The following is a 23,944-nucleotide window of genomic DNA, read 5'->3' as shown; positions in this document are numbered from 1 at the left end:
TGGTTTAATCATTATTTTTGTTGTTTGCAGTCTTACCACGATTTGCAGGAGCTGTGAAAAGAAGTTAACTCTCCTTGTGCTGTCATCTTCATTGGAGGGTGAAGAGGACCTTCCTGCCAGGTTTCAAGGCTCGGGATTCAGAAACCATGAAGCTAGCTGGCGGGTTTATGAATTTATGCACAGTGCCGGGCACACTGGGGTCTAAATTACACAGAAGCGGAGTGCAGAGAATGCTGGGAATTGTAGTCCCTGGCCTCTGTTGCTTGCTGAGAACTGTGATCCCCGGTCGCGCCCGTGGAGTTCTGGGAAATGTGGTCTTCATCACACCGCATAGTTCAACTTGCAGTCACCTCAGAGCCCTTATCGGGCCCAGAGGCGGTGACAGTTCCCTCGAGCTTCTTCAGATGATGTGAAGTCAGCCCGCCTCTGGGGCAAACTCCAGGCAACACCGAATGAAAATTTTGTCCTAAGGGACTTCCCGGGGAGGGTCCTTCCCATTGACGCTTACCGTCCCCCCCGCGAAGCCGCTGAGTGTTTTTATAGGCTGGCCAGGATGCCAATCGTCGAAACCGGCTTTTCATTGGCTTTGGGGTGGGCACTCGGGGGCTAGGGGAAGGAGAAGGGATCAGGAGCGGGAGCTGAGGGAGAGAGAGAGGCCGGTCCAGGTCGGGCCGCTGCCGCTGCTCGCCCGAGGACTCCAGGCCCGGCTGTGGCACTGTCCTCGGTTCCTGGGCACCGTCTGCGAGGCTCCGCTGGGCCAGCATAAGAGAGCTGCGGGAGGCGGGCGCCGCATCATGTCAGCCAAGGACGAGCGGGCCAGGGAGATCCTGAGGGGCTTCAAACTGTATCCGCCCGGGAGCGGGGCGGGGCCGGGAGGACTTGGGAGACGGCAGCTCCCTAAGGAGATGGGCTGGGGGTGGGGGCCGCTCCAGGTGGACACCTGAGCTGGAGGGGAGCGGGAAGGGAGAGGAAGGTACAGCGCCCGGGGAATGGGGCGTCCTGAGGAAGGAAGGGGACGTTGACGGGAGCCCCGGGGGTGGAAGACGGAGGAGCCCGGGAATTGGCTGGGAGGGGTGCCGGGCATCCGAGACGGGTGTCGGGGAGACCAGTGTGGTTCCGAGCTCGGGCTGGGACCCAGAGGCAGAAAAGGGGCTGCAGCCCGGGGGAAGGGCCGAGGGGGGCGCGGCAGGCTGGCCTCGAAGCTTAGAAGCCCGGTTGGCAGGAAGCCCACCGGGAGAGAGGGCAAGAGTGACTTGCGGCGAGTGACTTTGTGTGGGACAAATGCCAATGCTTGTGCTAAATCTCTCAGATCCCCCTACCCCACCACCTTCGTCTGGTTTCCACAACTTCTCTTCCTCACTTGTGGCTTCTTCCAGGGCCCGAGTAGAGGAAGTTGTGGAAAGGGAAGTCCGAGACCAACCTCATTTCAGCTCTCTCTTGGTCTTTTGAGGCATTGGATGCTCACTGCTTTTCCCCTCAGCTTTTCACTTTTCTTTCCAGAAAAATGAAGACCACGAACTTGCGTGAGCGATGCTTCGAGGTACTTTGGTTTTTGCCTTGGGACGCCTAGCAAAGGTGTCTTTGCTTGCTCACTTTTGTGGTAAATGCCTGGACCTGGTGGTGCTGTCCAGCAATTAAACATGGTTAGGTTGGGTAGAATAGATAAAAATCATTGCCTCAGGCTTGTAGTGATGCGACTTTTGCTACCTTCTCTCCTTAATGCAGTAAGGGAGCTTTGTGTTTTAATGAGGTATCCATCTGTAACCATATGATGCAGATGAAAAAAAATGCAATCTTGTATATTCCGATTATGTATTTTCCTGCTGATCTTAATCTCTTCTTACATCCTATCCATTCAATTCCTTTCTCAGTGAAAATGCAGTCATCACCTTCTGGCTCCCCCACTGGAAGTTTAGTGAAGTCTTGTGCAGTTCTCCAAGGTGTCTGTTGGGTTTTCACAATGCCCATTTCACTCCAATTAAATTGTGTTGTCATAATTAGAAAACAAGTTGGTAACAATTTTTAGAACACAAAATGTAGGAAGTTTTGGATGTATAAATGAAATTTTTCAAATGGAAGTGGACTGCTCTGCTTAAAACAAAACAAAACAAAGCAAAAATTTAAAGTTGTATCACCTTTCATTCATGATAAACTTTCAGTACGTTTATGTAGTGAATCTTAGTAACAGCCTTTTTTATAGTTCCATGGATCGTTCCATGTTTCTCTTCATAATGGAGCCTATAAAAAGAAAGAAAAAAATTTACTTTTAAGTATTTTATATTGCTATTTAACATGTATGGTTTAGACAAGTAAGTTGGAGACTGTGGAGAGTTGGGAGATTTCAGAAGCAACTTTTTTGACTGATTGGAAATAATTTGTTGCTAAAAACAAGAGGGTTTTAAAAATTATTATTATTGCTTTTGAACAAAGCAGAAAGGGAAATTTGGCGCTTCTCACCTTCTCTTGGCTTTTGAACCAGTTGAGTAGGAGGCTAAGGAACAAAGATGGAAAAAAGTAGAAACAGAATCTGTGTTAGCCCACTAGAAGGGAAGATGAATTAACCAATACAGTCATGACACTCGTGTGCTAAGAAACAGGCTCACAGGAAAAAAAAAATCAAAAAAAGTTTGATTTGAGCTAACTAAATCACAAAGCACAAGGGAAGCAGCCACTTAAAGTTAGCATGGAAGCAATGAATTGCACATCCATCCTCTAGTAACCTTTATGGCAACTGAAAATGAAGAGAGAAAAGGAAAGGAGTTTTAAGATTTGCTATTAAGCTTTAGAAAAAAATAAAATTAGTGTTTTGGTGAAAAACAACCAGACCGTTGGTCGACTTCTTTTTTTTTTAACATGGGCAGGCACTGGGAATCAAACCCAGGCCGGTGGCAGGCAAGAACTCTGTCACTGAGCCACCGAGGCCTGCCCTGTTGACTGACTTTTAAAGGAGGGTTTTTTTTTTTCTTTTGCAAAACAGTCAGGAAGGGCAGGGTCCTGGAATTAAACCCAGGTCTCCAGCCTGGCAGGCGAGAATTCTACTACTGAGCTACCCTTACCCCACTGTTGGTTGCCTTTTAAAGTATAAATTGTTTTTTTGAACTTTGTTTTGGAGTATCTGTTTCTATAAGAATAGTTTATTACTAAAAACGGGAAGCTCCATTTTATTTTCCCACCAACAGTGTTGACAATACTCATTCCCCCCCATTCACTACATCAGTCTTTTTTAATTTTGCTAATTTGGACAACCAATGATATCTTGTTTTAATGTGTGTTTCCCTAGAGTCCTAAATCCCTGGAGAGCTAATAGATATAGTAGTTAAGAGCTATACTGGACAAGTGTTGAGCTGTTCTACATGCTTTGGTATCCTAGTTTTGTGTCCTTAAGCAACTTCTTTAACCTCTGCCTCACTTTGCTCATCTGTAAAATGGGGATAATAACAGTACCTAACTTACAGGGTTGTGATGATTAAATGAGTTGATAATCTAAAGCATTTAGAAAAGCACCTGTTGCATACTAAGCATTATGTGTTAGTTACTATTATTGAGAAATTGCAAATCTTTTTCTGTATTTGGCCATTTCTTTTTTCTTCTGTGACTTGCTTGTTAATTTTGTTTTTGCCTATTTTACTATTGAATTGTCTTACTTCCTCTGTAGGTATTCTTTAAATATTTTAAATATTTTAATATTAACTCTTTGCAACATTTATTATAAATTATATATTATAAATATATGTTGCAAATATTTTTTTCTCAATGTGTTCCTTTTCTCTTGTGTGGTTATTGAGCAGGATTTTTAAATTGACATGTCAAATATCAATATTTTTAATATAGCTTCTGTATTTTGTGTCATGTTTTAAGATTATCCATATCTAAGCTTAAATATCCTCCTCTGTTTTTCTTCTCTTTTTAAAATTTATATCAGTAACCCACCTCTATTGGCATGTATGATATGTAGTAGAAATCAAACTTTTTTGCTGTTTGGATTGCCAGTTGTCTGAGTACTATTTACTAATCAGTTTTGAAATCCCTACTGCTTTGAAATATCATCTTTATCATATATTAAATTTCCATAAGACATGAGTTTATTTTTGTATTATTAGTTTCATTGATCCATTTGTCTTTTCCTGTGCCTATCTAATGATTATAGTTTCATAGTATGCTTTTGCATGATTTGCAGTAGGGTCCATATGTCACGAACAGAGTGTGTGTGTTTAAATGTCCACAGTTGAAATTCAATATGTATAACATACTGCATAAATCAGCTATAGTTTTTTGCATCAGAGAATTCAGTATTGTGTTTGCCATAAGTTATTTCAAAAGCCAGCATTTCTAAGATTTCTTTCTCATATCACTTCCATCCTATTCCATCCTGTTCACTTCCAGCTCATATACCTTAAAAAGTTTTGTATTTCTTTCTTTTGTTAAATTATAAGATTTCCTCATTGTAAATTAAAGTTATAAATGAGATATTACTTGGAGAACAAATGTGATTATCCTAAAAGGATTTGGGCTTTGATTATTTTAATTAACTGATATAGAGATTGATGTTTATGAATCCCATGTTCCCCATATTCATTTAGCAGGTTTGTTGGGTACCTGTTATGTACAAGGCACTAAGCCTTTGAAGGATGCAAAATGGATTAGTCACATCTCCTTCTTTATAGAAGCCAGACTTGACCACTGTAGGTTCTTATTAGGTTTATTAGGCTTCTCACTTTTGCCTTGAAGACTTCACTTGTCAGCACTCTGCAACCACAAATCCTCATGATATGGGAAGAATTGACTTCTGAATATAGGAATCCTGTTTGTCCCTATTCCTGAGGTTTAGAATCATCTGAAAGAATTTTAGATATAATCTTGTCTAGTAGTTCAGCTGTTCCAACCAGTATGTGAGTGCTAAAAACTCAAACTATCATGATTTTATGGGCAGCATTCTTTTTTGCTTTTGACCAGCTGATAATTTTGAAGCTGGAAAGAAAAGCAAATATATTTTCTTACAGCCCAATATCCAGAATGATCTGAGTGGATAACACTAGAAGAAATACACTGTTTATAACAAATTGGGTGATAGTCCTTCTGTAAGTGCATACATGGGGAACATTCAGTTTATGATGAAGAGGGTATTATTTCTATTGATGTTAATTCTACACCTATAATAGGCAAAGCATCTTTTTTTAACATGTAATGAAATCGTATGTCAAAAATTTCCCTTTTGTTTTTCAGACAACTATTTTTTAGACACTCAATGAAGTATTTTGTTTAGTGCGTTGTGAATACACTGATTTAGAGTCAAGGAGAGTAGTTATTGCCTCTTAATTTAGATAAAATTTAGAAAATGAGACATAAATAGCTTAATATAAACAGCTCTATACAAAAAGCCATAATAAGAAAGGGGATGGCCTAATAATACTTAACGTTCCTATAGTGCTTCTCAGTTTTACACAACAATCCTATATATTATTGTTCCCATTTTATAGAGGATGAAATTGAGGATTGATGAGTTTGTCACTCTTTATAAGCAGAGCCTTAACTTAAATCCTGGTTTGTCTTTCTACAATGTCTGTGTTGTCTATAGTATACTATGGTGTCTCTCTGGAGAATTTATATTTGTTGGTTTGTTATTGATTTTTGAGTTAGAAGTTTTCCTCAGTGTTTAAGTCACAGTCAGATTCATTTTTCATGTGAAAATTACTCTCTTCCTTTGTGGTTATATCCCATACTCTGTTTTTTCTTTATGTAGGGACAGAGGTTAGCTCAATATAAAGAAGAATTTTCCAACAATTAGAGTTAACTGAAAAAAGACATTTTCCAGAAAATATTTAAATGGAAGATTGATTTTTTTTGTTTTCATATTTTTCCATCTGTAGTCAAGAGAAGGCCATTCCAGGCGATTGGGAAAGGGCCTTTGTGGAAGAAAAGGAAATGTCTTCAGATAGCGTATGGTGGCAAAGACATGTCTATACAATTAGGCTGGATTGTATGATGTGTGAATAAATCTGTTTAAAAATGAAAAAAAAAAGAGAGAGAGAAGGTCATTCATAAAAGTCTAATTGGCAGCTATGATCATGATCAACCATAGGAGGTTGTAAGCCAGGCCTAATAAACCCTAGGTTGTGTCCATATAGTTTTTTACCAATGAAGTTACTCACACACAAAAAAATTAAAAAGTTACTCCCAAAATTTATCCCTCAAGAAAGTCGGCTTCAGATGAGCAATTCAGATCTTCTCATTAGTGGGAAAGGCAGAGAGAATGTTTGTTATGATCTCTTTGGACCTTAGCACAGATAGGGAACATTTCCTGGCTTTGTGCAGAATAAGAAGGTTATCTTGTGATCAGTTTAATTTATTTTTATTTCATTCTAGAAACTTCTCTTTAAACTGTTATGAGAGTGTCAAGTATAGTGTGTGTACATTTTGAAACCAGCTCTTAGGTTCCTGTTAAAGAGTAATATCGAGCATTTGGGGTTAGTTTTAAAGGTTTCTTTTAAATACTTATGATGAAGATACAAACTATTTCTTTCACTGTAATTCTGTGATAAAAATTGGCTAGGAAAATCGTAGGATAGTCATAACTGTAGTATGTGTGGTACTACTACTAAGGTGATAGTTCTATTTGGAAAGTAAGGTTCTTAGATAAATCACTCCTAAATGAGAAATTTTTTAAAGAGAACTAAATCTGAAAATCCAGCCTGGGTACTTTAGAGAGTTGAAAAGTGAGAAATGTAGCTGTAAGCCTTGATTGCTTTTAAGCTATCTTCTGTATAGAGAGCAAAGGCAGAGGAGCCAGAGGAGCTGGGTTCTGGTCCTAGAGCTCCCACTTAAAAATGCTGACATTCGGGTGGTGCAATGGTTACTCAGCAGACAGAATTCTCGCCTGCCATGCCAGAGACCTGGATTCAATTCCTGGTGCCTGCCCGTGATTTAAAAAAAAAAAATGCTGACATTCATTCAGACATTTGTTAGCAGAGTCTTTAAGTGCCAAGTACTCTGCTAAACCCAGAGATACCAAGTGATAAGCCAGTTTCTTTGTCCACAGAATTTTAATTGTGCAAGGGAGAAAGAAAGAGACAATAACAATCAGAATGCAATGTGTTAAGTACCTAGTAGCATAAAGTGTTATGAAATCTCAGAGAAAGAAAGACTACTGCTGGGGATGTCGTGGAAGGCTACAAAACTGTCATTTGAATAGGATCTTGAAAGATGAGTAGGTGGTGGGTGGTTTAATCTTCAAGATGCTGTGGAAAAAACAAGAGGAAGCAAAGTGATGTCATGAAAAATGTGGGAGGAAAATATTTCAAGAGGGAGTCAGGGTCAAGAATGAGGAAAAATGATCAAAACAAAATTTTAGGGTGGTTCAGTGATAGAATGGTCGCCTTCTGTGGGGGAGACCAGACCATACATCCCAAAAAACAAGACTTTAGAATTGCCAGAAATTTCATTCACCTAACAAATATTTTAAACTACGGAGAGTCCCATGATATCTTATAAGTTGTTGGTGATCTTTTTGAAAATAATCAAGTTGAAGAACCAAATTAACTATGATCTTCTAAGAATAGAAAAATCAGTGTATAAAAATAGATTACACTTTCAAGAAATCTGGTGACCAAGGAAAGGTGAGAGTAGGGATGTAGCTTGAGTGGGTAAAGAGAAGATTATATTGGGCTGTGTTTTAGTTTCCAGCCTGCTAAAACAAATACCATACAATGAGTTGGCCTAACAACAGGAATTTATTGGCTCACGATTTCAGAAGCTACAATACAAAGCTTGCTTCCTCCCAGGGCCTGTATCTTCTGACTGGCCAAATACAGTCATTGGAGTTCCTTGGCTTCTCAATCACATGGTGATGCACATGGTGATGTCTTTTTTTCTTCTCCATTCCATTGAACTCCTGCTTCTGGCTGGGCCCCATGGCTTCTTTCTCCATCTGACTTTCACTCTGCTTATAAAGGATTCTATAATCAGGATTAAAGCCCAACCTGATTCAGTTGGGTCACACCTTAACTGAAGTAACATCTTAAAGAGATTTTGTTTGCAGTGAGTCCACACCCATCAGAATGCGGACCAAATTCAAGAACATGTCCAAGTGGATACAAAATTCAGTCCAAGTATAAATGGTAATTATTTATTTAAACTGTCTGACTTCATGGTAATTATTTATTTAAGCTGTCTGACTTCATGCAAGTTGTTTAACATCTGTAAAAAAAAAAAGATAATGTTTGTTCCATCTGCCCTACAGAAATGTTACAAAATTGAAATGAAATAACATGCCAGCTCACTTTTAAAAACCATAGCTCTTAAAAACAAACAAACAAACAAAAAAACATAGCTCTTCAAATGCATTTGGCTTGCCATTACGCTACTATGTACGTGTCTTTGCTTTAAAGTTCAGGATTACTTTCTAACCTTCATACTTCTGATTGTTGTAAAAGCCAGAATCTTAGTGATTCATTTCTACTCCTACTTAGACATCAGCAGACTTATTTCATAGTTCTCAGAAATAATCATGGCTTTTTTTTTTTTTTTTTTTGGTATGGGCAGGCACTGGGAAACGAACCCGGGTCTCCAGCATGACAGGCGAGAACTCTGCCTACTGAGCCACGATGGCTGGCCCTCATGGCTATTTTAATGACCACAAAGGAAGCCCCCAAGATGCAACATATGTCCATTTGAAAACAAAAATCATTTTTGGATTTGTTTTTATTTTTTTTAAAGGGTTATAATTTGAGAAAGTTGATTTCCCTCTCAATACTGTAGCATTTTTTTAAAACTATGTAAAATTCAGGCATCTCCGAATGTGAGTTTTGATAGGATTCAAGGCAATATTCCTATGACTCCAAATAACAGAAGGAACAGTGGCTAATTTTTGGAGGGAACATACCTTGGAAAAGGCCTTGTATTATCTCTTCTTCAATCAGGGGGTGGCGCAAAGCAAATAAAAATGCAAATGCATCTCTAAGAATCTCTCTGTATATGTCTATTCCAGCTTGTTTCTGACCAGCTTCAGGTACTGAGTATATACTGCATGTATCTAAGAATAATGTACCCACTAGAAAAAGAGATTTGCTTCAGTATTTGAATTTGCCAGTGAGAAGTCTGTGTTATGTTTCAAATAGTTATCTTTCTCTCATTATTAAGTTACTTGCCTCCACTATTTCTCAGGCCAGTTTGAATTTTGATTGTATGCTTTCCAAGCACCGTACCTTTGCCAGGGCCGGAGTATTATTTCACAGGGATAGCGCCAACTGATTATGGTCTTGCATATTTTGTTTCAAGGATACTAAAATCTTGTTTCTCAAAGATCCATTTGTTTTCTCATCTTGGTCCCCATAAATAGAAAAGAAGCAGGGGACTGTTCAGTGGGAAATTATTGTGTGAAAGAAGACGTTTAAACATTCATGAATTTGACAAACTTAAGGATTGCTTCTTAAGAATGTATTGAAAGACAGTATCCTTTGTATTACCAATTCTCAGGGTAGAAGGAGGGCTTTGACGGAAGTGGTATTTAAGAATTAATGGAGGTAGCAGTGAGAGAGTAACTGAGTTCAGGCAGAAGTGAGCATGAGGAAGACAGACTGAGAGGAGAGAGATGATAGAGGCGAGTGTTAAAAGACAAGAAGAAGAAGAAAGCCACAACCCGAAACTAGGAAATCAGAGCAGAGAAACGCATTCCTATGGGGAATATGCCTGAGGTACTACTAGATAGAACCCCCCTTTCCTTACTGTTAGTCATTGCTGCTGCTTCCACCCAAAGGAAAAAGATGAAGAGATTTTTCTTTATGCCTGTGACCTTGGTATTGAAGCTTTGCCTCATACTGCTCTAGTGTGCCATGGTAGACATTAGCATATATCATTATATGCTTAGTCAGCCATTCTGCCTGAAGAATTGGCTTTGAAATTCCTCAGCCTGTCCTTATGTAACTTACAGGTACTCTACCAAGCCACTGAATTCAGCTTTATACAGAGTGGGTTTTTAAATTCTAATTTGTTTTACCTGCAATTTGGCTAACTGACTTAACTTTGCTCCTTAGTTTTTTGTTTTGTTTCCTTGTTTTAGTTTGTATGTTTGTTGGCTCTTTTTGTTTCTTGCTGAGCTTTAGTTCCTGGTTGCCCTTTCCACAGACTGCTGAAACCTGAATGAGTAGCTCTCCTGGTTTCATTCCCAGACATTCTTCAATAAGCCTTACTTTCTTGTTGTTTAGGCTGAGAGTTTTAATCAGCCCTCTCTGATACTCAGTGTGTTTCAACACATATTTGTGTGCCAATTATATGCTGAGCACTCAGAATATAAAAATAAATGAGTGCTAATGGAATTTGACTTGGAACTTATAATTATAGTACATTCTGATAAGTACTGTGGAGCAGATATAGACTGTCCCAGGTGCACCAAGGCCTAGCATATGTATCAGATACCTTTGCTGAGGGGTGTATCACAGACCAGAGTCAGAGAGGAGAGTACCAAAAGGTGGGATGCACGTGCTAGACCAAGAGACACAGCACATGCTAAGCACTGAGGCACAAGAAGGTATTTTTTGGGGAACTGCAGCAGCTAAGTGTGGCTGGAGTATAGCATCCACTAGGTGTAGGGATAGGAGATAAACTGGAAGAGATGGCACTCTGGAGAGTGAGACTGGACTCAGCCTCTTCCTCCCTCCAATAAGTCTTGATTTGCCGTTTTATTTTCTTTACTCCAGGCTTATAGCCATTTTTTATTCTTGCTGCTCTCTTGTTGCCTGTTGATTTCCTATTCTTTATCAAAACGTCCTTTACACATGGCACTACTATTCTATTTCACCTTTCTCTGTTGTCCTTTTAACCTGTCAGAAACTCTTAACACTTTTTTTTTTAAATAGTATTCCCCAGACCATTTACAAAGGCTAAAATTTATATGTTCCTCAGAAATGTGTACATCTGAGGATAGGAGGATTTTTTATTGTTCATGCTTAAAAAACTAGACTGAGACCTTCTCAAGAGCAAAGGTCTTATCTTATTTTTTCTATCCCTTAGAATAGTGCTTCTTAAACTATTGCTGGTAAAGAACAGCTTTTTTTTTCTATTCCTTCACAGACTGATATTTTTATAAAATATAAAAATGAATTATTAAAAAAATTAAAATGAAATACAAAATTAAAGTAAAAAAAGTTATTCGAATCAGCAAATTATTCTGCTCAATTGCTATACAAATTTTAAGAAGTTATCTTGTCACAGACTAATAACAAATGGATTCACAGACTTGTACCAGTTCATGGACCACATTTTGAGTAGCACAGCTATAGAATCCCCAGTACAATTAATACCTGATACACAGTAGTACCTCAGTGCATGTTAAGAGACTAAATATAACTGAGATAGTATGGTTATAATAGTAGGCAAGGAAAAAAGGACAGCAGCAATCCGTGTTTGGAGAGTTGGAGGAAAATAGAAATGATTAAGTGGGAAAGTAAAGAGTACTACTATAATGTTACCATCCTACATGTAAAACAAAATTTTCCTCAACACTCTTTCTGAGCAACATTCCTTTGGCTCTCTAACAAGGCAGATATATAATAGTGACTATGAATTTCTGAGAAAAATTTTTGATCTTAACAAATAACTGCAGGAAGATATCCACTAGCTTATCTGAACTAGTCTCACAAGCAGATCTACAGTTGACTAGGATTTAAAATTCTAATCTATATTCTTCAAATAACATTATTTTTCCTTGTTATAATATGGGATATACTGCCAAATATGCTTCCTGCCTTAGATTTTCTTGTTTCCTCTGTGTCCTCTCAGACAATTAGCTCAATAGGTAAGAAGTCTTTTTATCAAAAACTTTGTAACAAACAAGGCTTCTATCTCAAGATAATTTCAGTTTGCTGACAATACTGCAAATCTTTATTTCTTAAAAGCAAATTATAAGGTCTTGAGTTCCCTTCAAATAAAAGATATTTATGGTATCATTCCAGGGATAGAAAACCAGGGGGTACTACTTTTTCATATTCAAACACATAGATCCTGTCATCAGATAAAAATTTTGAATCAATAACTGTACTCAAAGGAGATCTTTATTCTTTTTGGAATATTTAAAGTCAAATAATATTTTAATGCAACTTACAATAGGATATTTTATTAACATAAATAGAATTTTGTATCTAGTATGGATCAATATAGCATCAGTAACTTGATATATCATTTTTACTAACCAGGTCTCAACAGAACATTGCTAGGAAGAGCAAAAGGACAATTTCCATGATCTATTTGGGAGTATGTTTGTCTTTCTTCTCCTCTCCTCAGCTCTCTCAGCTCTTCTAGCTCTGAAGGCATGTCTTACAAAGGTACCCAGGACCCTGTAGCTGCCTGAAGCCACTCTTCCCAAGGATGTAGTGTAGGCAGACCTCTCTGAATGCTAGCTATGTTATTTACTGGCTGTGAGATCCTGAGAAAGATATTTAACTTCCAGGAACCCCATTATTTCTTGTGGGTGTGAATATTGAGGTAAGACTGAAAAACAGAAAGGAAAAAGAGAGGGGCTCTTAGCACAGGGCTTGGTATACATATTGTATATAGGTACTCAAATATTAGTTCTTTTACCCTGTTTCCTTTTGTTTGAGAACTACCTTTAAGCCATGAATGTAGTCAGATGCCAAATAAAGCTGGAAATATTGTTCACCTTCTCCCTGGCCTGATGTTCTCTGCAATTATCAAATTAAGCAGATTGTTAGAAAACTATCTCAGAGAAAATGAACTCAAGACTGAAATCCAAGAGTGAAGACTTTGTCTGCATTGATAATGAACCATAGATTAAGGATTGTTCACCTTTACAGCCACTGTGGGACAAATACAATCAAGGAGATTTTCCTTAGTCTTTGGAGGTTTTATAGAAATTCTGAAGAGGGACCAGAAGTTCAGTTTTAAACTGATTTGTATTTTCCCCATCCTGATGCATTCCAGAACCAGTTTGTAGGACAATGTCTTTACCATCTGAATGTAGAAGAGACCAACCCCCCAAATGATACTAGATCTATTACCTGAACATTGTCGCTTTAAGAATTGATGTTATAGTTTGAGTGTTCTGTAATTTCTGGAAAGCTTGCCTGAGCTAGAAAATAGTGACTCTAGCCATACAGTATGTCTTTTACTCATCAAGGATATATAGAAGATTAAGAATCAGGAACCCCAAAAGTAAATGAAATCTGACTAATGGAATACACTAGTAGCATAAAGAACCTGCTAGAATGGGTACCATTGCTTTCCAGATGTATCAGTGTTATAAATGCAGTTAAAAAAAAAAAAGAATTTCCAAAGCATTAGCTTGGAAATCAAGGGGTGGAGAAGAGCACAATGAGTGTTCTTTCTCCAGTCTCTTTGGACTTATCTATTCTTAAAATGTCCTGGAGATACATTAGAGGAGGCTCACTCTGGCAGCACTAATGTCTTCAATTTTGCTATATATTCCTTGGCATGGAAAGGAAGAGAAAATTTCATTAGTACTGTGTTAGTATTAGTATATGTCTTTGGCATGGAAAGAAGGAGAAACTTTCATTAGTACTATGTTAGTATTAGCATATGTCTTAGAAGGTGTACAAACCAGAAAGTTAAATTCTGGCCACATAAAAGATTAATGTGCTCTGTAGATGTTATTCCCTCATCTACCCAACAATTGAAAATATGGGAAAACAAATATTTTAGAGCCTTTGAAGTTCTGTACATTTAGAAATATGATATAGTATTAGTAATGACTGATTACTAATTCATTAATTCATTCACCAGATATTTATCAAGCACTTACAACATATCAAGCACTGGGCTAGTATGACATTGATAAATGAGAAAAACCACACACCCCCCTTTTTGTTTTACTTGTTTATTGTATATATACAAGCAAAGAAATGAAAAAGCAATAGTTTTCAAAGCACTCTTCAACAAGTAGTTGCAGGACAGATCCCAGAGTTTGTCATGGGCTACCATAAGATCCTCAGATTTTTCCTTGTTACTGCTCTGGAATATAGGAGGCTGGAAGACTTAAATTTTTTTTTTATCATCACAATTGACTTTTTTTTCTCTTTTTTTGTGAAAAATAACATATATACAAAAAAGCAATAAATTTCAAAGCACAGCACCACAATTAGTTATAGAACATATTTCAGAGATTGACATGGGTTACAATTCCACAATTTTAGGTTTTTGCTTCTAGCTGCTCTAAGATAGTGGAGACTAAAAGAGATATCAGCTTAATGATTCGGCATTCATATTCATTTGTTAAATCCTATCTTCTGTGTATAGCTCCATGTTCTAGTTTGCTAGCTGCCAGAATGCAATATACCAGAAACAGGATGGCTTTTAAAAGGGGAATTTAGTCAGTTGCTAGTTTACAGTTCTAAGGCCGAGAAGATGTCCCAATTAAAGCAAGTCTGTAGAAATGTCCAATCTAAGGCATCCAGGGAAAGATACCTTGATTCAAGAAGGCCTATGAAGTTCAGAGTTTGTCTCTGATCTGGAAAGGCACATAGCAAACACGGTCAGGGTTCCGCTTTCATCTGGAAGGGCACATGGTGAACATGGCGTCATCTGCTAGCTTCTTCTCCTGGCTTCCTGTTTCATGAAGCTCCCCAGGAGACATTTTCCTTCTTCATCTCCAAAGGTCGCTGGCTGGTGGACTCTGCTTCTCGTGGCTTTGTCATTCTGCTCTGCTCTCTCTGAATCTCCTTCATTCTCCAAAATGTTTCCTCTTTTATAGGACTCCAGAAACTTATCAAGACCCACCTGAATGGGTGGATTTGCCTCCAGCTAATCCAGTTTAACAACCACTCTTGATTAAATCACATTTCCAGGGAGATAATCTAATTACAGTTTCAAACAGTCAATACTGAATAGGGATTAGAAGAAACTGCTGCCTTTACAAAATGGGATTAGGATTAAAACATGGCTTTTCTAGGGCCCGTACATCATTTCAAACCAGCACACTCCACCATCACCTTTGATCTTACCATTGCTTTCTTTAGGGGTGTTTGGGCTATGGCCATTCTAACTTTTCATGTTGAAAGATACAGTATCTGTCACCAATATGGGGTAGGGAGATGAAACTGATGTTCTGGAGAGGCTGGGCCCTCTAGGCTTCAGTATTTATCTGGTCCACGGACCCTTCTGGAGGTTGTAGGTTTCTAGAAAGTTACTCTAATGCATAAGCCCCCCCCCCCTTTTTTAGGACACTGACAGTCTAGTGAGAAGTAAATTTTTGACAGTAACTTAGTGTACATAAAAAATTACCATGTCCTTCATATTAAAATTATCCATTTATTAGATCAGTGTTTACAGATAATTAAATTTGCTTCCACTTTTAAAATCTATACTACGTATGAAGCAGCTATAAGCTGCTGAACTTTTGACTGTTTGTATGAGGCAAGTAAAATCCTAAATATGAAAGAAATGCTCAATACTCTAATAAAAAACTTACTGAACACTACTAGATGTCCTGTTAGTTTCCTGTACAAAGTCAGATACTTTTTATTTTACCAAAAATAATGCTGAGATGAACAAAAATGAGAGAAATAATATTTACATTTTTTTTTTGCTGTATGAAATTTTGTCTACCCTGCTTAATTTTCTTAATTCCCATTGATATCTTCTCTTTTACTAAGTACTTGATTTTCTCATCTTCATGTTTCTAAACATGCTTCCCTAATCTGAAATTTCCCTAACCTTTTACATACTAGTTTATATCTTGAGTCAGTGGAAATGTTTTCAAAATGGTACGAATTTTTTTCCTCTCATGCTGCAGAAGATGAAGTAATCAGAATTAAGAAGTGTCGGATTATGTCTTAGGCAAAAATCAAAGCATGATATTGGATATACTTGGCTTTATCAGAGCTTGTATTCCATGATACCAAAAGGTATTTTGTATCCTGTAATATTTGAAAGTACCTTTCTAGTCTCATGTCCTAGAGAAACTGATCCCATGAGTTTAGGAATCATGAATTACTCATCTTGTATCCCTCAGTCTCAAATATAGTCTTTTCCCTTGAATATACTGGGCATGCAGAATAGCTGATAGCATTCAAATTAGGCCATCAAAAAACCAACTTTACCATATTTGGCTTTGTGACCTATGGGCAAGATAATGTCCCTGAGCCACAGATGCCTCACCCATATAAAGACTATAATAATGCCTAGTTCATAGGATCATAAGGATTAATTTAGTTACAGATAGAGCACTTAGCACAATGTCTGGTACTCGATAAACGTTAGCCATTATTATTAGACAGTAAATCAGTGCTGAATGTAACAACTAATGGGACTGTTATGATTGCATACATTTCTGGTGAAGATTCTTATATCCAAGAGATGTGTAACGTGAAGCACCTGACAGCAGTATTCTTTTCTATTTCTTGGCAACATCTTCCCTTTTAGCTTCTTCTATTCATATAAACAGAAATTCACTTTGATATGACCCGTTTAATGAGGAATATCTGATTAAGAATACCAACTGAATCATGCTTGCTCCAGATAATTTTATGTGAAGTTTTCCCTATTTTATTAATTTCAGAAATCATTTTGGAGGAATAAATGTCTGGTGGTAACATGAATATTTTTATATTAAATATTTACTTTATCATTCTGAAAAATATGCTAAACATTTCCAATTTCCATGGGAAAGTCTTCAGGAAAAAAATCTGTGAGCAACTCCCCCCCACCTTTTTTCGTTACATCTCTAGTGAAGTCTTTTTTGGCATTTAGAAATTAAAAAAAGGGTATTGCCAAGAAGTGGAAAGGTACCCCGTTTTTGAGCTGTTTGATTCCTGTTCTTCACACAAAGAGAGGTATTTGAGCAATCAGTTCACTGTTTGTTGTTGGTTCCTAAAGCACTCTCAGGGGAGACTTCTACTCCTGGAGTCTCTTCTTATGTCCCCAGAAGGGAGTTGATGGAAGATGGTTATTAATCTCTATCAACTTCAGTTTATTAACGGTTGTGGTTCCCAAACATATTTTTGGCAGATAAATAGATTTTGCAGTTTCCCTTATAGTGCCTCTTTATCCATTTTTTGCACTGTAGCCAAGAGTTTTCTTTTTTCATAACAATTTTTTAGACACTTGTTATTTTTCTCTCACTGCCTACCTCTTATGCCCTATACTTGCTTGCCCTCCTTTTTACACACAAATGCGTAAGCTCCAATGAGTATTTTTCCCCTAAAAAATGTGTTATTCCAAACTTTCTTTCAGATCCCTAAAATCTTATTTCCTAGAAACATGTTCTAACTCCCAGCCTCACCTTTTTGTTCATACACCATGGACTGCCCCCCTACCCCGGTTTTGTGATACGGGTATGGAATATGGACTTCAGTGGCTATAATTTTCCCTTCCATTCTTTAAAAGGTTTGCTTTCCCAGAACCCTGAAATTACTCAAAGTATGGTTCCTAGGCCAGTAGCATTGGCATCACCTGAGAATGGTTAGAAACGCAGAATCTGAGGTCCCACTTCAAACCTACAGAACCAGAATCTGTAGTCTAAGATCTTCAGGTGATTTGTATACACATAAGAAGTTTAAGAAAGTGCAATTGCAAATCACATTTTGCTCCAACTGGGAAAAAAACTGTCAAGTACCTGTTCGCAGCCTTGTGGAATGGAACCACCTGGGGAACTTGGTAAACTACTAACGCCTGGGTTCCACCTCCAGAGATTTTGATATAATTGGGCTGTAAGGTGGTCCAGGCTTAAGAATTTTTTAAAGTTCCCCAGGAGATCCTAACATGCAGCCAAGGTTGAGGCCATTGCTATGCATGAGTCTTATAATTTGCTCTATTTTCTTAGAATATTATGCACATGCAAATCAGTACAAGGCTAAATTTTTAAATATATATTTTTTGCAGTTCTATTTCTTAAGGAAGGGAGTATATTTGCATAGAAAAATAGGAAATATATATACCAAAATATTAAATGTTGGTATCTGAGTAATAGGATTCCAGCTATTTCTTTTTTCTATTTTTTCCCTCTGTTTTCCAACTTTCTAAAATAAACCATAAATTCCTCTGATGAGAATACTTCATATGTATATATATACTTTTTAATAAATGTGATCACACTATATATGTTTTGTAAATTGCTTTTTAATTTAAAAAAATTAATCTTTTTCACATACCTATATATCATGAACATTTTCTCGTATCATTAAATATCACCTACATTGGCTTTTATATTGTTTAAAGTGGATTCTGACCCAAGATGACTTGAGTTGTACCTTTAAAAGTACTTTTATATACTGACTAGGAGTCTTTGAGAGACTGTTTAACTCTTGGAAACCTGTGGTGTTTGGAAGATTTAGTTGGTTACAGAAGGGGAGATATTTAAAAGAAGATGTTGAAACTGCAGTGAGGTCGTCAAACCTCCCTAGAGACTTTTGCAACTTTCGTCAATTAAGTGTCAACATTTTTTGAACTCTTAAACTTAATACATGGAACTTGACTTTATTGTCCCAGAAGATGCTACACCACAGGGAATTCTTAATGATGTTTGGTTTACAGCCTATATGTCCTATTGGAGGGAATTATATTTCTAAACTTCCTCTTCTAATCCTTTTTGACTTAGTTGGAATTATGCTTCAAGACAACCAACATTTCTTACAGTTTGAGTTTCTTCTGCATTAGTTTGTATATTATGACATAGAAACCTGGAAAAGCTTGAGAGCAACATCTTGAAAATCTCATTGTTGTGTAGTTGGCTAAGCTATGTTATAATCAAAAGTTGGGTGGGCCACGGTGGCTCAGCAGGCAAGAATGCTTCCCTGCCATGCCAGAGGACCCAGGTTCGATTCCCAGTGCCTGCCCATGTAAAAACAAACAAACAAAAAAGTCAAATACATCCTCTTTCCCAAACCTTTAGGAATAAATACAAGTCATACAACTGCAAACAGAAGTTATCTGCCTGTAAAACTGTTTTATTCTTGCCCTAGTCTAGTTGTATTGTAGGGAAGAGAATAATTTTACTAATGGTGTCTTTGCAATCAGAAGATAGAAGATATATCCTGCAGTTTGGGAACTGCAGATTATTATCTTTTCAATAATGATGGGGTTTTCTCTAAAAGGGAAAAGATCTTTGTTATATTTTTGCCCCACTTAACTTTTTCTCAGAATTTTTATAAAAAGGACTCAGAAATGTACAGTTTTTAGTGTCTGAGAAGTTAGCTTGATATTTTATTCACAGATTTGAAGTTACGGCTAATAGAGCATTTTTTCTAAGGAGGATGATTCCAAGGCACTTCACAACCTAAAGACTTCAGGAGCAGTACCTATTGAATAACATCACGACAGGATGTGTGCTCCTTTGAGTGGCATTTAATCTGAGTTTGTGCCTTAACCTGAGACTGAGTCCTATCAACCTTGGCTATCTGTCCGGGTATACAAATCAGGAAGAGACCAGACACCTGGGAGTGGTACCATCTTGAAAAATGATACAAGTTGGTGAGTGGGTATTCATCTTCTTAGGCATGTTTCAGACACTGACACTTATCTCACAAAACCTGATCACAGGCAAGCTGAAGATGGTACTTTGTGCAAGCCTCCAGTATAGATAGTCTGTCTCACATTGCATTGTAATTATTCTTTTACCTTGTGGTTTTCCCTACCTAGAGGAGAATTGCAGGCACCGTAGGTGGGTTCCAAGTCTTATTAATCTAGTATATTCAAGCCTGGAGCCTAATACTCATAAGTGTTCAGTAATTGCTGGCAAATAAGGTCTAATTAAGCCTTATCATAATTCAAAACCCTCTGGTAATATTCAAATCTGAGTTAACTTGATTTTTTTTCTTTAAAACAATTAAAAGATGACCATTACTTAACACCAGTAGGTGTTGAATAGATGACTACTCTGGACATTCTGAAGGGGAAATGGAGAAAAACAATTATTATGAAACTTTTTCTCTAAATTTTATATCCAAAATATTGGGATTAGATTTTTAGACCACATTCCTGTGTGTTCAGACCATGAAGCCATGTTTGGGGGATGTCCATACGCTGCACTGTCTGTCATAGTGCCTTGACTCTGAAGTAAGATACGAAAACACAAATTATAGAAATAGTATTTCTCTGGACACTGATGCTAATATGTTGGGTAAATTAAATGAATGAGACAAATGTTTGAATTTTGGGTGCCTAGCACAGTTATTGCCCTAAAGCATTCATTTGACATCTTAGCCATTTGTCAAAACTATCTGTGATAGCTTGGAATTTGTTTATCCTAAGTAATAGCTTTTTAAATTTTTTTAAATGAAATATATTAATTCATGAATAGAGTAGAATGTATATTATACTGTTTTTTAAAATATGTTTTTGCACATACTAAATTATTATAAAAAGTGAGTTCTAAACACTATAGTAAAGGAAAATTCACCAAGAAAAAAAGTGCAGAAAAATAACATGGAAATTTATTCCTATAAAAAGTAACCCTCAAAAGCAAAGTAAAAAGAAAGAAAAGAACAGAAGAATAAAAGTAAAAAAAAAAAAAAAAAAGGGAAAAAGTAACCTTCTAAAGGAATATTCTATACAAAGAGCAATTTCTTTATGAGCTTAGAAGGCGGCTCAGTAGAGGCAAGATCTGAATTCTAATCCTTTTCAACCTCTCACTAGTTATGAGGGTTTGAATAAGTTTAATGTCTCTGAGGCTGTTTCTCCACCTTTAAAATGGGATACTTGCCTACTTCAAGGGTCAGCTGAGATAACATATGTGAAGGTAATATATAAACTTTAAGGTGCTATGCATTGAATGATGGATTTCATTGACAACTTTAGTAAATTTGATAGCCCATTTCTTTTATCTTTATCTCTTTATCTTTATAATTATTAAAACACTAGTATGGAAGTTTTAGTTGGGTATGAAAAATAATTTTTGCTGGTTTGAAGCTGTTATGTATCCCCAGAAAAGCCATGTCCTTTAATCCTTATTCAATTATTGCTGGGTGGAATCTTTTATTGTTTCCATGGAGATGTGTCTCTACCCATTTAAGGTGAAGTTGCTTACTGGAGCCCTTTAAGAGGAAATGATTTTGGAAAAAGTTACCAGAACTGACAGACCCAACAGAATGGGCAGAGGCCAGGGGAAGCTGTTGAAGAGAAAGCTAGCAGATCTCGCCATGTGCCTTTCCAGCTGAGAGAGAAACCCTGAATGTTATTGGCCTATTTGAACCAAGGATCTTTCCCTGGATACCTTAGATTGGACATTTTTATAGGCTTGCTTTAATTTGGACATTTTTATAGGCTTGCTTTAATTTGGACATTTTCATGACCTTAGAACCGTAAATTTGCAACTTAATAAATTCCCCCTTTAAAAAGCCATTCTGTTTCTGGTATATGACATTCTGGCAGCTTACAAACTAAAACATAACTATTAAGCTTTTCATATATCCTCAGAGTCCATGTGCAGACCAGACTTTTTTGGTCATTTATATAATACAACTGCAAAGAACAGTGAAACAGGATGTGTTAGACTCTCCCTAGTGTTTTTGTTTTTTATTTGTTTGTTTTTCAGAAAAGATTCAGACCAAGAATAGTTTTCATTTTTATGCTAGATAGATCTTTTCTATTCCTGCAGACCCCTTTTTTCACATGATCACCAAATGTCATCTCTGGTTCTTTATTGGCTTTTTGTTATTGAAACATTTTAGGACCCTGTTTTGGTTTGCTGAAGCTGCCAGAATGCAATATACCAAAAATGGATTGGCCTTTTCAAAGGGGATTTATTAGGTTACAAATTTACAGTCCTAAGGTAATGAAAATGTCTGAATTAAGGCATCCAGGAAAAGATACCTTGACTCTGAAGAAAGGCCAGAGTTTCTCTATTACATGAGAAGGCGCACGAAGGCATCTGCTGTCCTTCTCTTCCAGCTTCTGGTTTCAAATGGCTCTCTCAGTTCCTGTTTCCAGTGGCTGTCACTCTAAGCTTCTGTGGTTCCTCACTTAGCTTCTCCGGGATAGACTCTGGGTTTTATCTCTTAACATCTCCAAACGTCTGTGTCTTGGTTTCATCTCTGCTTTCTGTGTCAGCTCTGAGCTCTGTCTCCATCAGTTCTTTTAAGAACTCCAGTAAAATAATTAAGATGCATATTAAGTCTGCAACCCACAAGATTGGATTAAAATAGCACAGATTGGAGTCAAGATGGCGGCTTAGCAATGTGCATGTTTTAGTTCGTCCTCCAGGAGAACTACTGAATAACCAGAAACAGTACAGAACAGCTCCCGGAGCCACGTCAGTGACCGAACACACAGCGTACCCCAGTCTGGACCAGCTGGACCGGCTGCAAGCCTCCCCAAAACTGTGAGTTCCCCAAGCCACGGCGCCCAGCACCCAGTGCCTCTCCCACATAGGCGGCTTCCCAGAGGGAAAAGAAAGAGACTCTAAACCTGGTCAAGCGGAGTTCACTCATTGGACTCACGGAAAAAGAGGAAAGGGGGAGGAAACAGAGGTTTCAGTGGCTGTGTTTCTACAGAGACTTGGCAGCCTCTGGATTCAACGGTGGGACTTCTCAGGCTGTAACTGCCCCAGGCATAGGCAGAAACGGGCTGCTTTCAGGGCTGTCTCCCACCTGTGTCTTCCCCAGGGGAGGGGTGAAGCCCAACTCAGGTGGAATCCCTCCCTCAAGGAATTCAGAACCTAGGGCTTGGCAATTTGAAGCCATTAAAACCAGCCTACAACCTATCCTCCATCTCCACCATGCCCCCAGCAGGGAGAGTCTTCCAAAGTTAAAAGTGCTGCAACATCTTTTGCTGGTGCAACCCACAGCCAGATGCACCACATACTGGGCAGGATAAGAAAAACAGCCAAGAGACTTCACAGGAAAGTCTTTTAACCTGCTGGGTCTCACCCTCAGGGAAAACTGATGCAGGTGACCCCTTCCCCCTGATAGGAGGCCAGTTTAGTCCAAGAAAACCCAGCTGGAGTCTATAATACCTACATAGACCCTCCTAAGGATGGGGAGGGAAAAGGCACCATACAAGCAGGGCAAGTAACAAGAAAACAAGAACTGAAAAATTATCCTCTGTTAAACAAAACCTAAGCTAGAGGTCCAGAAAAAGCTGAACTGAAGGTCAAAGAACAGATAGACAACAAATTCATCTAGCAAGAAAACCCTAGGTAAGAGAAGTGAAAGCAATCTCCAGAATAAACTAATTAAGGTAATTAAATGTCTAGACATCCTCAAAAAATAACAAATCATACCAGGAAAATTGAAGATATGGCCCAGTCAAAGGAACAAACCGATAGTTCAAATGAGATAGAAGAACTGAAACAACTAATTGAGAATGTATGAACAGACATGGAAAACCTCATCAAAAACCAAATCAATGAATTGAGGGAGGATATGAAGAAGGCAAGGAATGAACAAAAAGAAGAAATGGAAAGTCTGAAAAAACAAATCACGGAACTTATGGGGATGAAAGTTACAGTAGAAGAGATGAAAAAAGCAATGGAAACCTACAATGGTAGATTTCGAGAGACAGAACATAGGATTTCTGAACTGGAGGACGGAACATCTGAAATCCGACAAGATATAGAAACTATAGGGAAAAAAATGGAAAAATATGAGCAGGGACTCAGGGAACTGAATGATAATATGAAGCACACAAATATACGTGTTGTGGGTGTCCCAGAAGGAGAAGAGAAGAGAAAAGGAGGAGAAAAACTAATGGAAGAAATTATCACTGAAAATTTCCCGACTGTTATGAAAGACCTAAAATTACAGATCCAAGAAGTGCTGTGTACCCCAAAGAAAATAGATCCAAATAGACGTTCTCCAAGACACTTACTGGTCAGAATGTCAGAGGTCAAAGAGAAAGAGAGGATCTTGAAAGCAGCAAGAGAAAAGCAATCCATCACATACAAGGGGAACCCAGTAAGACTATGTGTAGATTTCTCAGCAGAAACCATGGAGGCAAGAAGACAGTGGGATGATATATTTAAACTACTAAAAGAGAAAAACTGCCA

General features: G+C 37.8%; 2 protein-coding genes across 3 annotated transcripts in view; one reads left to right on the top strand and one right to left on the bottom strand.

Annotated features, from left to right (window-relative positions):
- The window catches only part of COPS7B (COP9 signalosome subunit 7B), a 32,737-nt gene extending 32,291 nt beyond the window's left edge, over positions 1 to 446 (bottom strand). The window contains exon 1 of one of the 2 annotated variants that reach the window (XR_013173118.1): positions 37 to 446. The gene's annotated coding sequence lies outside the window, so the exon portion shown is untranslated. The remainder of the gene's footprint in view (positions 1 to 36) is intronic. The other variant, XM_077155422.1, reaches the window with a different exon arrangement.
- Positions 447 to 595: 149 nt separating this feature from the next.
- The window catches only part of PDE6D (phosphodiesterase 6D), a 65,789-nt gene continuing 42,440 nt past the window's right edge, over positions 596 to 23,944 (top strand). Inside the window, exon 1 of the mRNA XM_077155427.1 lies at positions 596 to 844. Within this exon, the coding sequence (XP_077011542.1) occupies positions 795 to 844 (50 nt within the window). The 5' untranslated portion in view covers positions 596 to 794. The remainder of the gene's footprint in view (positions 845 to 23,944) is intronic.

Source organism: Tamandua tetradactyla, chromosome 3 (assembly GCF_023851605.1).
Source record: "Tamandua tetradactyla isolate mTamTet1 chromosome 3, mTamTet1.pri, whole genome shotgun sequence".
Taxonomy (NCBI): Eukaryota; Metazoa; Chordata; class Mammalia; order Pilosa; family Myrmecophagidae; genus Tamandua; species Tamandua tetradactyla.
This window is presented reverse-complemented; position numbering and strand designations above follow the sequence as displayed.